This window comes from Ovis canadensis, chromosome 20 (assembly GCF_042477335.2).
Source record: "Ovis canadensis isolate MfBH-ARS-UI-01 breed Bighorn chromosome 20, ARS-UI_OviCan_v2, whole genome shotgun sequence".
Lineage (NCBI taxonomy): Eukaryota > Metazoa > Chordata > Mammalia > Artiodactyla > Bovidae > Ovis > Ovis canadensis.
This window is the reverse complement of record NC_091264.1, coordinates 18,782,377-18,796,701: the sequence shown is the minus strand read 5'-3', so window position 1 is coordinate 18,796,701 and position 14,325 is coordinate 18,782,377. Positions and strand designations below refer to the sequence as shown.

At 44.0% G+C, this 14,325-nt stretch overlaps 1 protein-coding gene across 10 annotated transcripts in view; it reads right to left on the bottom strand.

Moving 5' to 3' along the window:
- DST (dystonin) overlaps positions 1-14,325 on the bottom strand; it is a 525,807-nt gene that overhangs the window by 188,528 nt on the left and 322,954 nt on the right. For all 10 annotated transcript variants that reach the window (XM_069564068.1, XM_069564074.1, XM_069564071.1 and 7 more), the window contains 6 exons: positions 10,448-10,560; positions 10,246-10,352; positions 6,654-6,773; positions 4,029-4,124; positions 3,453-3,580; positions 388-481 (listed from right to left, as the gene is read on the bottom strand). In XM_069564068.1, coding sequence (XP_069420169.1) covers positions 388-481; positions 3,453-3,580; positions 4,029-4,124; positions 6,654-6,773; positions 10,246-10,352; positions 10,448-10,560 — 658 coding nt within the window. The remainder of the gene's footprint in view (positions 1-387; positions 482-3,452; positions 3,581-4,028; positions 4,125-6,653; positions 6,774-10,245; positions 10,353-10,447; positions 10,561-14,325) is intronic.

The window sequence follows — 14,325 nt, the reverse complement described above, 5'->3', positions numbered from 1 at the left end:
GCTCAGTCGTGTCTGACTCTTTGGGACCCCATGGACTGCAGCCCATCAGGCTCCTCTATCGCTCAGTCGTGTCTGGCTCTTTGGGACCCCATGGACTGCAGCCCATCAGGCTCCTCTATCGCTCAGTCGTGTCTGGCTCTTTGGGACCCCATGGACTGTAGCCCATCAGGCTCCTCTATGCAGGGAATTCTCCAGGCAAGAACACTGGAGCGGGGTGCCATTCCCTTCTCCAGGAGCTCTTCCCAACCCAGGGATCAAACTCATGTCTTCTACACCGCAGGCAGATCCTTTACCGTCTGAGCCACCTGGGAAGCATACAAGATTTTATTTCATCTGAATACACCGACCCCTCTACAGCAATTCCAGCAGCTCCTGAAATGAACTTACAGACTGGAGAGCATTTCGGGCAAGCAACAGTTTGTCTTCACAGATGACACTGCCCCTCTGAACTCGGTTAGCAATCTGCTGCAACATCTCCAACCTAAAAGAAGAAACAAAATAAAATAAAGTCCCTCCATCTGAAGTTAGGGAGCTAGCCGCCCCTGAAAAACGCGGCCCGCCAAAAGAAAAACCACAATCCCATACCAAGGACTCCATACCTGTGTCCATCAAAGGATTCATTGCCAAAGCTAATACAGGAGTTGATCAGGGTTGGACCACAATGAACCGAGAGGAAATTCTCATTTGAGTCAAGACTAGTCCGAGTGCTGGTCGTGTTACTAAACACAGAATCACTGCTCCGGTAACTGTAACTACTGCTGTGCATTTTTATCTCGCAAGGATGTTTTTTCTTCCACCATTAAAAGATGACTAGAAAGTACCCAGTCTGCAGAAAGTGCTGCTTCTAATGGTGAAAAGAGGCGACTGCCTGTTACCGCTTTTAATGGCTCCTTAAATATGCCCCAACATGCATATTCAACACGCAGCAAATAATACGCTGATAGCTACTCAAAAGAATCCCGCCTAGAGCCATGGGTTTGCTAGCTACGGTCTGCCTTTTTTTTTTTTTTTTTTTTTGTAGCCTAGGACTAAAGCCCTACATGTACGGACAAGGCAGGCTGATGGGGTGTCACTGGACAAGACTTGCCAAATATTTTCACCAAGAGTCATTCACTTGCCACCAACTCAAAAACAACTCTGATGTTTCGCCGAAGCCAAAGTACAACCAGGTTACTCTGGCAATACCAGTCATCAGCTAAAAGAACACAAACAGCCAATCAGAGCCTCATCCTAGCATTTTGGAAAAACCACCTCTTTACTGAACAACACAGGGTTAAAAAACTGGTATATACAAACACCTACAAACGACTTTGATAAGAAGCAAAGCACCTTTCCTTTTTAACCACTACAGAGTTTGTTGATTAGGTTACATTAACTGGAAAACTGCCCAGGTACCTTTTTTCCCCCCAGGAACCGCCCCCAGGAATGTTAGGTCTACTCTCACTAAAAAGTTACTTTTTATTTTTGAAAGCCAAAGTGCTAAGAAGAGTATCAGTGTGATGCTTGGAGATTCAATTTGTCTACGCTTGTTTTTCCTTTCTACAGGTTATTACCTGGCCTAAGATCATTGGCTCTTTCTCACTTGCCTTTCACACACTCCCATGCCACAGAGCTATTATTTTGCAACACAGAGCTCATGCCAAAAAACGTGTTGCTTCAAGAAAAATGAAGGCATTGAATCAGCCATGCTAAATATTTTCCTATCCCCAACACTGCAAAGCCAAACTGCTGCTTCCCCAACTAGAGAAGACACTGTCCTTTTTAGAAGGGAATTTGAGAGTGCCATGTCAAATATAGTTACTAAACAGAAAAGCACAAAATAATAATAGCAGCCAGCACCTAACATTTCTGAAGCAATTGTTAGGTGCCAGGAAATTAACTAACCATTTTATAGACATACTCAGAACCACCAAATGTGGTTCCTACTATTACATCCTATTTACAAATGAGGAAACTGAAGTTTAGAGAGGATAGTGAGTCTAAGATTACATGGCATGAACACTGAGCTAATAATTCATCCAGGATTGACTGGCTCCTAGACCCTGAACTCTTAACCACATCATTCTTTATTTACATAAATTGAAATCCAGCTGCTATTCTGATGACTAAAATCAACTCTGCCCCCTTTCTCTGGCACCTTTTCTATCCTTTCATCAGATTAGAAGCTGAGCATTTCATTTGAACCACCCAGAATCATCTCCTCCCTACAAGGTCCATCCTGGGTATTTTGCACTTGTTCCAGTTCAAAAGGATCCATTTATGCAGACATAATACTCTGCTTTAACAAGCGTGTCATCAATGATGTCATAAAGGCCCGACAAATCAGACCCACCCTCTGATCTTCAATGCATTAGTTTACACTTCTTCCACGTGGAAGTTAGGAGTGGGTGCAGAGAACATCAGTATATTGAGGGCCTCCGGGTCGCAGAGCCAGTGTTGTGGGCAGTACAAGGAACCACAAACACAGGAATCTGTCTGCATGCTCACTCTGTGGAACTGGCAGTCCTCATTCAAGCAATCGCAGAGAAATGTATAAATTACAACCGAGATGAGTCTATGAAGGAGGACTACGTGGAACAGGAGGGTCAACACTGAAACACCTGAACCAGCCTGGGAGACTTCGGAAAGTTTCTGGAGGAAATCATACTGGAGCTGAGATCATACTGGAGCTGAGATCAGAGGAAGGTCAGGAGTAAGGAGAGGATGAACCAGATGACCCAGCCACAGGAAAAGACAGTGCCGAGATCGCACAAACGCGGAGGCTGGGAAACGGGCAGGCCGGTGTTCCTGAGAGGCAGCCAGCGTAGCTCGCCGAGGACTAGAAGGCCGGCCTCAGGGACTCGGACCACGAGCCCCACGCAGCACAGCTCAGGCTGGAACGGAAGGACCGTCCAACAAACCCCTCCTGAGGACCAAGGCGACCTTCTGGGGCGCCTGGTGAGGCAGGAGAGAAAGGAGGAAGCTGAGGGATGCTTTTGGGCCCACAGGCAGGGCGGGACTGAACCAGCGATCACACGTCCTCCGGGTGCTGCCTCACTGCCCTTCTTTAAACCGAGGGTTCACTGCCCATGGAGAGAAGGCTGTAGCCCAAAACATAGGTAAGCTCACAGTTAACCTATGTTATATACGGATGAGCTTCTGGTGACTTAAAAGCTGGAGAAATTCTCACGGGTCCTCCTGACTGTTAAATCTGTAACCGCCATATGAGATGCAACTGCGTACACCAACCCAGGCCCCCCCTCCAACATTACTTCCCTGATTCCTTCCTCAAACCTCTTGGAAGAGTTTCTAGATAAAATGGGAGAATCAGAAAGACTTAGCCAAGGTCACGCAAATAAGCAAATGGAAAAGGCTAATGTTGGTCCAGCCTGGCATGTCTCCAAATCTTGAGCTGTTTCTGCACCACAAGTGGACCCCCTCACTGGACACCCAGGGCAGAGAATGCCCCCAACCTTTCAACTTCGGGACGAAGAGCCTTCTCCCTCTCCAGCATGGCGATGATGAGCTTTCCCCACTCCTTTTCTATGTCATTTGGGTGATAACCTTGAAGGAGTTTGATGCGTCCAAACTCTATCCAAATCTAGAGAAAACAGCACAAAAAGGTGATGTGAAGCAAAGACATTAAAAATCACGCTTCTTAAATCAAGACAGACTTTTAATAAAGATTACATTTGATACCATATAATATCACTTACAGATGGACTCTAAAAGATGACACAAAAAAGCTTATCTATGAAACGGAATCACAGACAGAAAGAGCAAACAAACTTGTGGTTGACAAAGGAGAGGGGTTGGAAAAGGGGGAAGGGAAGGACTGAGTTTGGGATTAGCAGATACAAAGAATATTATACAGAGAATGGACAAACAGCAGGTCCTACTGCACAGCACAGTAAATACATACATAACTGAGGTATATAACTGAGTTACCATGCTGAGCAGCAGAAATTTACACACTATAATAAATCAGCTATACCAATAAAATTTTTTAAAAGGAGACATTTGCCAATTCAAAGCAAATTTTTTCTTACCTCTAATAATTTATATAAGCGTTTAATTTTTGATTTTTCTGTCTCCTTTGGTGGAATTTCTGTTTCTTTAAACTGTAAATACTGATTGTAAAGTGCCTAAAATGAAAGGGAAAACAATGAAGAGCTGAACTTCAAAAATCTGTGTTCATTATCACATAATGTCACGACTTCTTGCTTTCTGTTCTCTCACCTGCCCTGGGTGGCATGGCATGCGTACTCAGCTATGTCTGACTCTCTGAGACCCCATGGACTGCACCACCAAGCACCTCTGTCTGTGGAATTTTCCAGGCAAGAATACTGGAGTGGGTTGCCATTTCCTACTCCAAGGGATCTTCCTGACCCAGAGATCAAGCTCGCATCTCTTGCATCTCCTGCATTGGCAGGCAGATTCTTTACCACTGTCCCACCCGGGGAGGCATTCCTTCATAAAACAGGACAATCAAGGATGCCAGTTCTCAGACAGCTGGTAAACAGGATTAAGGGATCTGAAGAGGATGCAATTAGGGCTGTGAGCCCGATTCAACAAATGCTGCCCAGGCATCCGGATAATGAAAACCACAACAGTGTCTTAGCTGCTCAGTCATGTCTGACTCTTTGCGACCCCGTGGACTGTAGCCTGTCAGGCTCCTGTGTCCATGGGCATCTCCAGGCCAGAATCCTGGAATGGGTAGCCTTTCCCTTCTCCAGGGGATCTTCCCAGCCCAGGGATCGAACCCAGGTCTCCACACTGCAGGTGGATTCTTTATCAGCTGAGCCGCCAGGGAACCACAACTCTACTAAGGATCTCATCATCCAAATAAGAAGACACATCCCTTAAAAGATACACGTTGCAAATGCTGTACTTTAGCTTTTACATTTTGGAAAAATCGTCTGATGCAATTCTCATAAAACGGGGTGGGAAGCATTCTTCTCTATTTCATGGTCTATCCTTGAAAAACAGAATTCTCATCAGATAGACAGGACTAAAGTTTGCTTTCAATGTCCCATGGCCAAATTAAGCAGATCTTACAATTTAAAAAGATGCTACTGGGTCCTGCTAGTATTATAAAAGTTTGAGCCATATAATTAAATTACTATCTAACTTATAGATAGTAATTTGAGAATCTCTTAAATATATGTTCATTATGTTTATTAACAAGGAGCTTCTAAAAATTATGTTGATAAAATAGCTCCACATTTAGTAAGTGTTCACTGATTATTTCATCCTAATTCATGCTGCTTTAAAACAAGTCCATGAAAGTGTTCAAGAAGACACATTTCTCTGAAGGATTCCACTTAATGTTTTGCTGACTAAGAAAATTATTCAGTTGGCCAAAAAGTTCCTTTGAGAAAAACCCAAATAAACTCTTTGGCAAACCCAATATTTGGTATTTCCCCATGATGTATTTTTTCCCTATATCCTGTCTTATCCCAGGCACCAGCAAGTAATCTGTGTAGTCAAATTTCTTCAATAATTTAAGCATCTGCACTAATCAGAAGCCAGCATGAATTTACTCAAATGTCTGGACAATAAATCTATTTGAAAATAAGTAGAACTTGAAATCTAGAAGTTGGCTAAACCCAAAGTGCAACATTTTAGGATGTCCATCGGTGAATAACCACAGCATGCCATTGTGTGTTGACGCTGTTCACAGTAGATGTGGTCATGGGAGGAGGAGAAACGCTTTCCTGCCAGGAGCGGTTACCATCCACACTGGGAGACATCACACAAAACTGCTTCAGAAAGACCCGAAGGAGCATCACATGGACATGCACCAAGGAGCCTGGTGCCAAGGACAAACTCCCCATGGTGGCGTGAGTAAAAGCTGTTCCACAGACGTTGTGTCCAAATGCGTGGACGCAACTGCTCATGTGAACAGGGCCCTTCCTGCATTAGAACCATTCTTGAAACTCCTATCAGGAAAACAATGTCTACAGTTCAAGGAATTAGACCTTGTTGTTCATATTCACATGAGCCATTTCTTGAAATAAAGTCCACCACTCTGCTACGACAAATCCCAAGGTACAAGAAGAGTCAACTTATTTTCGATGTTTATACAACTACACCATCTTTTAATACCTCTGTGACGTCTCTGACAAAGAGATGGACCCAGTTTCTTAGGCAGCAGCACCTGTTCTACTAAACCAGGAACTCATTTACCCCGGGAGTCGGGTACGTCCTTTCAAATTCGTGGTGAAACACTGAATGTACATCTTGTACCACAGAAGCCTCTGAGGCCGTTTCTAACAGGATGTGACCACAAGCACACACCCGGCCACCCCTGTATTCCACAGGCTTCCCACACAGCTCCTGTCCCGGCCACCTGCTAGCTCCAGGTGTCTCCCAGGTTCCAAAAATAACACAGCAGTGTCATTCCCAGAGACCCTCCCATATTAACTCTCAACAATGCAAAGTGAAGGGACTATAAATTTAAGATGTTGTTGCTCTGATGTTTTAAGTATTGGTGTCGACTTCCATTTCCTCTGTATAAAATAGAAGATGGATAAATAAATAATTTGCTTGCTGACTGGTACCTTGCCAAGGGTAATTTTTCTTCAGTTTCTGAAATGACAAAACCATTTCAGCATTTTTTTAAAGGTTTAGTAATAAACTTAACCCTACTTAACTTCTGTAGGGACACAGACCTTGAGTTCTACAGGATTATTAGGAAATGTTCTCTCCGACATAGTGGCCACGTGGTGTCTGATCCACTGGACGAGGTAGTTGACCATATTCTGGTATTCAATCCACTTGACTTCGACATCCTACAAGGAGAAGATGGCAAAGGAGGTCTGTATCTGCAGATGGCAACATTCATGTCTAACACAGTCTGGCCAGAGGTCATTGTGTGGATCCGCGGGTCTTTAAGCCCGACAGGACCAGTTCAAGGTTTTCTTCATTCCCTCCCAGTCTCAGTTCTGTCCACTTAAACAGCTCTAAAAACATGCTATCAACAGTTGACCACTAAGACTCGCCTAAGGAATGCCAACTCTGATCCAAGGATCCAGGCTGACTGAGGCACCATGTTAAGAAGGCTTCTGAGGCTGCATTGAAATGTAGCAGAAAAAAACACCATGATCAATTTGGAGTGTTTCCCAGGCAGTCAAGAGAGGGAGTAATGGCCTGCGAAAGCCAGGTGAGCTACCTTCTCTGCTAGCCTTTCTAAGTTTACCTGATATCTGAAACTCACAGAACTATGTAATACACAGGAAACTCGACAGGAACGAAACCTACAGGAAATGTACATGGTGGGAATGATTCAATACTTCTTAAGCAAACTTTTATTTTTAAATGAAGGAGAATGGAAGACTGTCAAATGTTTTCTTCAATTAAGCATTTGAGGAAGTGCTTATGATGTTCAAAGCACTGTGCTAAGCGCTGTAATAAAAATATACTTTAAGAGATGATCCCTTTATCAAAGAGTTTTCTGTCTAGACGAAAAGGCAAGAGAGAGTCATAATATAAACAGTTATGCAAAATGAAAAGCAGTACTGAAGAAGTGTTGAAATAACAAAAGCAGGTAGTTTATGCGAGGCATCAAGATAAAAAGTGAGGTGAGCACAGATGTGCCTGGAAAGCATCACCTGAAGGCCTCTTGGGAGAGGCCATCCCTGTGCAGTGAGCAGGAACTGTGAGTGGGCGGCGGGAGGGACAGACAGGCGACGCGTGGGACGGGGGCACGGACTCAGACAGGAACGCCCTGGCCACCACCAACAGCTCACGTGGGGACTGCTGCTGGGAAGAATGACACGTGCAGAGCCGTGGAGGTCAGCACATCTAGACCGCGTTGAGCCTTGCAAGCCGCATGGAGCCGTGGAAGGTTTCCAAGTTAATATGCCGACAGTGTGCAGAGATGATGGTAGAAGAAAATCAGGGGAGCCAGCAAGGCCACAAGCAAGCTCACATCCTCATCCCGGTAAAGGGGTGGGAGTGAGGAGCTGCGTGCAGGCTGTGGGGAGGAGCGCGGAGCGGCCACAGGCAGCTCCAGACTGAGTCACAGTGGACACTGGAGCGAACGGTGAGTGTGGCAGCAAGCTGCTCGAGGACCAGTCTTCAAGACAGAGCACAGAGGAGCGAAGAGGAACAAGCCTAAACCAGAGCACACGGAGGCAACACAAGAGACCAGAGAGCTCCCAAATCTTCAAGGTGAGACAGAATAAAGGCAGCAGCTGCAGGAGCGGAGAAGTCAGGGCGAGGGGGTCCCCCAAGAGCACAGCATGTGTGGGGTGGGGATCCTGTCCCCCAGAGAAGCACAGTGCTCGTCAGCAGGGCCAGCATGACAACACGCACGGCGAAAATACACTGCAGGCTTCCGGAAGCACGGAACTAAACCAAGAACCCAGAGCCACGTGTCAGAGACCCTGCCCTGCTACAGAGAAGCCTTGTTAGTCTGGCAAAACCCAATCACCCTCCTCTGGGCCTCACCTTCAAATCAGAGCACAACACAGAGCGACCTTACTTCCTGGGATCATCTATGTCTATAAACTTGAAAGTGATTTCAGAAGTGAGACAGTCTCTACAGAGAGAAGGATAGCAAACTGGGTGCTGTTAAACAGCAACACATTAAAAAAGAAGAAAAAAAAAAATCTCTCAATTGAGTGGTTCCAGTTTTCATTTCCAAAATGACATGCAACTCTGAATAACCTACCTAAATGAAATGTTTCTGAGTTATACTTGAATAGTAATGGTGGAATGGTACCATTAAAATACATATAGTATCAATTTATTGAGTAGCCTATTAACTCAAATCCATTAAAAAATATTTGACATTAAAAGACTATAAACCTGTACAACTCAACAACACAAAAACAACTGAATTGCAAAGTGGGCAGAAGCTCTAAATAGACATTTCTCCAAAGAGAACATACACATGGTCAACAGGCACGTGAAAAGATGCTCAACATCACCAATTACTAGAGAAATGCAAGTCAAAAGCATAACGAGGCATCACTTCACACTGATCAGAACAGACATCATTAAAAAGTCAACAAACAATAAATGCTGGAGAGGGTGCAGAGAGAAGGGAACCCTTTTAGACTGTTGGTAGGAATGTTATAGCCACCATGGAGAACAGTATGGAGGCTCTTCAGAAAACTAAAAATACAATTACCATATAATCCAGCAATGCTACTCTTGGGCATATACCCAGACAGAATTCTCATTCAAAACGATCCATGCACCTCTATGCTCATAGCGGCACTCTTCACCATAGCCACGACATGGAAACAACCTGAATGTTAATCAACAGATGAACGGATAAAGAAATGTGTACGTATATACAAAGGAATACTACTCAGTCAAGAGAAAGAAGGCAATAATGCCATCTGCAGCAACACGGATGGACTCAGAGATGGTCATACTGAGCGAAGGAAGTCAGACAGAGAAGGAGAAATATTGTATGGCATCCCTTATATGCGGAATCTAAAGAGAAATGATACAAGGGAACTGACTTACAAAACAGAGAAACTCACGGACTTAGAGGACGAACTTATGATTGCTGGCAGGGGAGGATGGGGAAAGGGATAATTAGGGAGTCTGGGATGGACAGGTACACACTGCTATATTTAAAACAGATAACCAACAAGGACCTACTATATAGCACATGGAACTCTGCTCAATGTTATGTGGCAGCCTGGATGGGAGGGGAGTTTGGGGAAGAATGGATCCCGTTGCTGTTCGTGTGAGACTAAAGACAAAATTGTTTTTTTTTTAAAGAAGATATGGTACATATATACAATGGAATATTACTTGACCATATAAAAGAATAAAATAATGCCATGTGTAGCAACATGGATAGACCCAGAGGTTATCGTACTAAATGAAGTTAACACAGAGAAAGACGATTACCATACAATATGAATGGTATCATAATCTAAAATATGACACAAATTAACTTATCTATGAAACAGAAAGAGAATCACAAACATAGAGAATAGACTGATGGGTGCCAAGGGGTAGAAGCTTGGGGGATGTAGGGACTGGGAGGCTGGAATTAGCAGAACTATATTCAATACCCTATGATAAACTATAATGAAAAAGAACATTTTAAAAAGAATGCAAATATATGGATAACTGAATCATTTTGCTCTACAGCATAAATTAACAGAACATTGTAAATCTACTACACTTCAATTTCTTTTAAGTCATATTAACAAAAAATATGACTGCAAAAAGCACTCTCAGAGAATTCAGTCAATTCTGAGTTATCAACTTCAGAATGGAAAAATCAATACTCACATTTGCCCCGATGCCTTCACCACCTTCAGGGACTTTGGGAAATGCGTCATAGAGAGATGATACATATGTTATTACTGACTTTTCATCAGGTGAGGAGACATCAACATCTAAAAGCAGCAACATGAATTATTTCAAAATGCTGATCAATTACTTTAGCTTAGACCTTCCAGGCCGTCAACATCTGGTCAAGACATTCACTCACCTTCAGGATCCAGAAGTCTTATGACACCGATTTTTTCTGCTACATAGAAAGCGTGCTCTAAATTTGCAAGGTTGCTTTGAACAGCAACAGTATTCATGTCTATCAGGTCCGGCCTGGGAAAAAACATATGCTGTATTAACGAGGTTTTTCACTCGTCAGTTCAATATGAAATTTACGTGTGTACTTATTGACATAACAACTCCTGCAAATCTTAATACTAAGAGTGTGTGGAAATAGAGTTTTTCAATCCAATCTTCAACACTGCTCCTGTCTGTACTGGTAAACAAAGGGTGCTGCAGCCACCAAGCCATCACATTACAGCCGCCTGGACCATGAGCCCTGAGGGAACTCAGGATGAAAACACCTGAGTTTCAAACCACCAGCCCCAAAACCATCAAACCATCATCAAACTCACGTCAGGGTGAGAAAGCGCGGGATCCTGGCCCCGGGCACCTGAGGCACAGATCAAAGAAACAAGCTCGAGGAGCTCAGAGGCCTGCACCTTCCCATACACAGAAAAGCGCTCAATTCATTAACTTGAGAGATCTTGTTTTCTCTGGTTAATCAGGTAGTCTTCTGATGTTCCAACTACCTGATCTCTGTTGCAAAGCCCCCATACATCCTGGCCTCCCCCGGCCTCTTCAGAGCCGTCCCTCAGAGCCGCCTGAGAGGCTGTGTCCTAGGACTGAGGCCTGTTTTGTTCACCAAATGTAACTCTCACCTTTTAGACTGTTCAGTTTTTCAGTCAACACTCATTTCTCTCAGAAACTTTTGTGAGCCAAAAGCAAATGCAGAAAAATGTAACAACTTGCATGTATAAAATTTCAGCAAAATCCACAACTAGCCCTAGATGAGACCATATATGAGTATCTGTTGCATTCAATCTATTTAAGCCCCATTACCTCAACGTATCCTTCTAATCCAACTGGCAACTTCTCAGTGTTCCTCCCAAAGAGCTCAGGCCCCGTGCACTGTTACCCTCAGGGTACCACCACGCAGAACACCCTTTCTGGTCACAGCCCTCCTGCACAGGTCTCCCCATCCTGGGAGCAGACATTCAGCCCCACTTCCTCCGGGGCCTCACTCACCTTTCCAGCCCTCATTTCCCTCTTTGGTCCCTGAACTCCAGCGTGCTTAGCTGCCCAGTCCTGTCCAACTCTTTGCAACCCTGTGGACTGCAGCCCGCCAGGCTCCCCTGTCCATGGGATTCTCCGGGCAGGAATACTGGCGCGGGCTGCCATGCTCTCCTCCAGGGGACCTTCCTGACCCATGCACTGAACCCACAATTCCTGCACAGTAGGTGAGTTCTCTACCATCTGAGACGCCAGAAGTCCTGCTCCTGAGCCTGTGACAATTAATCTGGCACCTGGAAGAGTCATATACTTCTCTGCCCTCCAAATTTACTGTTCAGAGTGCAGGCACATCTCGTTTCTCCCAACCAGCTAACTCCAAGATAACAAGAGCCACGTGGTTTTAACAGACTTTCGTATTTTATCCTTCTACTGAGATAAACAGCGGTATACATATTGTAGACACTCAATAAATATCACAGATAAGATAAGTAGGTTGGTTATTACACAGAATCAGAAAAGACTAAAACAAGCACCAGTTTATATCTCCACAAACACACATCTCTCTCTCTCACACACACACATGCTCTCCACAAACACACATCTCTCTCTCTCACACTCTCCACAAACATACATCTCTCTCTCTCACACTCTCCACAAACACACATCTCTCTCTCTCTCATTCACACACACACACACACACTCTTCACAAACATACATCTCTCTCTCTCTCACACACACACACATATGCTCTCCACAAACATACATCTCTCTCACACACACACCTCTCTCTCTCTCACACACACACTCTCCACAAACATACATCTCTCTCTCTCACACACACACACACACTCTACAAACATACATGTCTCACACACACCTCTCTCTCACACACACACACACTCTCCACAAACATACATCTCTCTCTCACACACACACACACACACACACTCTACAAACATACATGTCTCACACACACACACTCTCCACAAACATACATCTCTCTCTCACACACACACACACTCTTCACAAACATACATCACACACACACACTCTCTTCTCAAACATACATCACACACACACACACCCACCGACCCACCCACCCAGGATGCTATAAACCACAGAGATTACTTAAAGCCAGCTCTATCGACATAGGATTTTATAAGACTTCCCAAATATTCCTTGAATACTAAGTGTAAAACACTGTAGCCAGAAACTTAACTAAGGCCAGAAGCCAGTCAGGAAACTTTCCTCTCAAAATCATTTAAAGAATGTAGAAACAAATATGGAAACGGTAAAGCCATCAAAAAGAGCAGTACCAACCCCCAAATCTCTAGGAACCTGTTTCTCAGCTTCTAAGGAAAGGCTCTCATTCCAGCCTCCAAGGGCATCCTGCCTCCCTCAAAATCACCCTCTGGGGTCTGCAGACGGGTGGGAGTGTTCAGAGGTAGGACAGGAGGCTGAGATGTCGTTATTCTGAACAGAGCGAGAAAACAGATTACAGGACGGAAACATACCACTAACTTCAGGGAGGGAGACAGCAATCAGGACGCTTATGTTTATCTATTAAGAAAGCAGACCTCCAAAGATACCTACTCACTGTTTTACTGCACTTTCAAAGTGTTCATAACCTTGAAATGTACCTACCTACCTATGGATTTCCTGGGAATTATCTGGAAATTCTTCAATGCTTTTCACATTGCCACCAATATGATCACTAGAAAGCTATCTCACATTGATTATACAAACAATGAATCCACTGACAATACAGGTAAACGACATCACCTCTAAAAAAGTAACACTTTCTATTCACAAATGTGTAGTTGGAAGAGTCTGATAACTTCAAGATTACTCAACAGGTGTGCATAACAGTCGAGACAAAACTCTCTGAAGTTCAAAAAACTGCTTTGCATCCACAAAGTTCCGACATTTTGAAGAAAGAAAAGCCAGTGTTTCTGAGTTTGCCAAGTCTCCCAACAAGAAAGGACATGTTGTCAAGCAAAGCCTGCCATTACCAGATAGAGTAAACACTGAGTAATCCCGGAGAATGAATCCAGCCATTGAAGAATCCAGCTCTCCACTGAGAGAACAAAGCACTCCTTCAGAATGAGAGAGTTGTTTGAGCACAAAAGCGGCTGTGTAATACATCAATCTGGGATAAGCTACCTCTGTTTTCCTGATACTTAACCCTTTCATGAAACAAAAGCTGCAGGGGGTTTCCTCTGTTAAGACTCCAGTGAACAAGCCTTAATGAAGCAAAAAGTGTTCTGAAGCCACTCTGGAGAAGGAGCAGCCTGAGTATTGTCGGAATTCCACCTTCCGTGGGGCCTCTCTGCAGCTTCCCATTCTGCTTCTCCTGTTTGTCTGGAGCTTCCAGAAGCTGCACATGCTGGGACCTACCTTCCTTTTCCTTCACAGCTTCACTGGGATCATATAACCCTTAAAAACTGAGCTAGTTCCCACATATGCAAGACTTTTCTTTTCAGTCTAAAGGCTTAATTTCACTGTAACATCCCCTTTTGTGGAATTTTTACAGGAAATTTTATTCTCATCTTAGGTTTCACTAAGCAAACACTATATTATACTGTAAGCGACTGTGTTCCTGCCATAGCTTACATCACTGGAGTGGGGTGCCATTGCCTTCTCCGCCCTATTAACCAGTCTAATTTCCCTGTTTTCTGAAAACCATTCAAAATTATATGATGTAATCCTCTGCCACCTAAAATTATACCAGTTTTTCAAATGGGATGAAAGCCATAAAAGCCATCTAAGTCTTACTTGTATTATTATTCTAAGATGATGTCATCT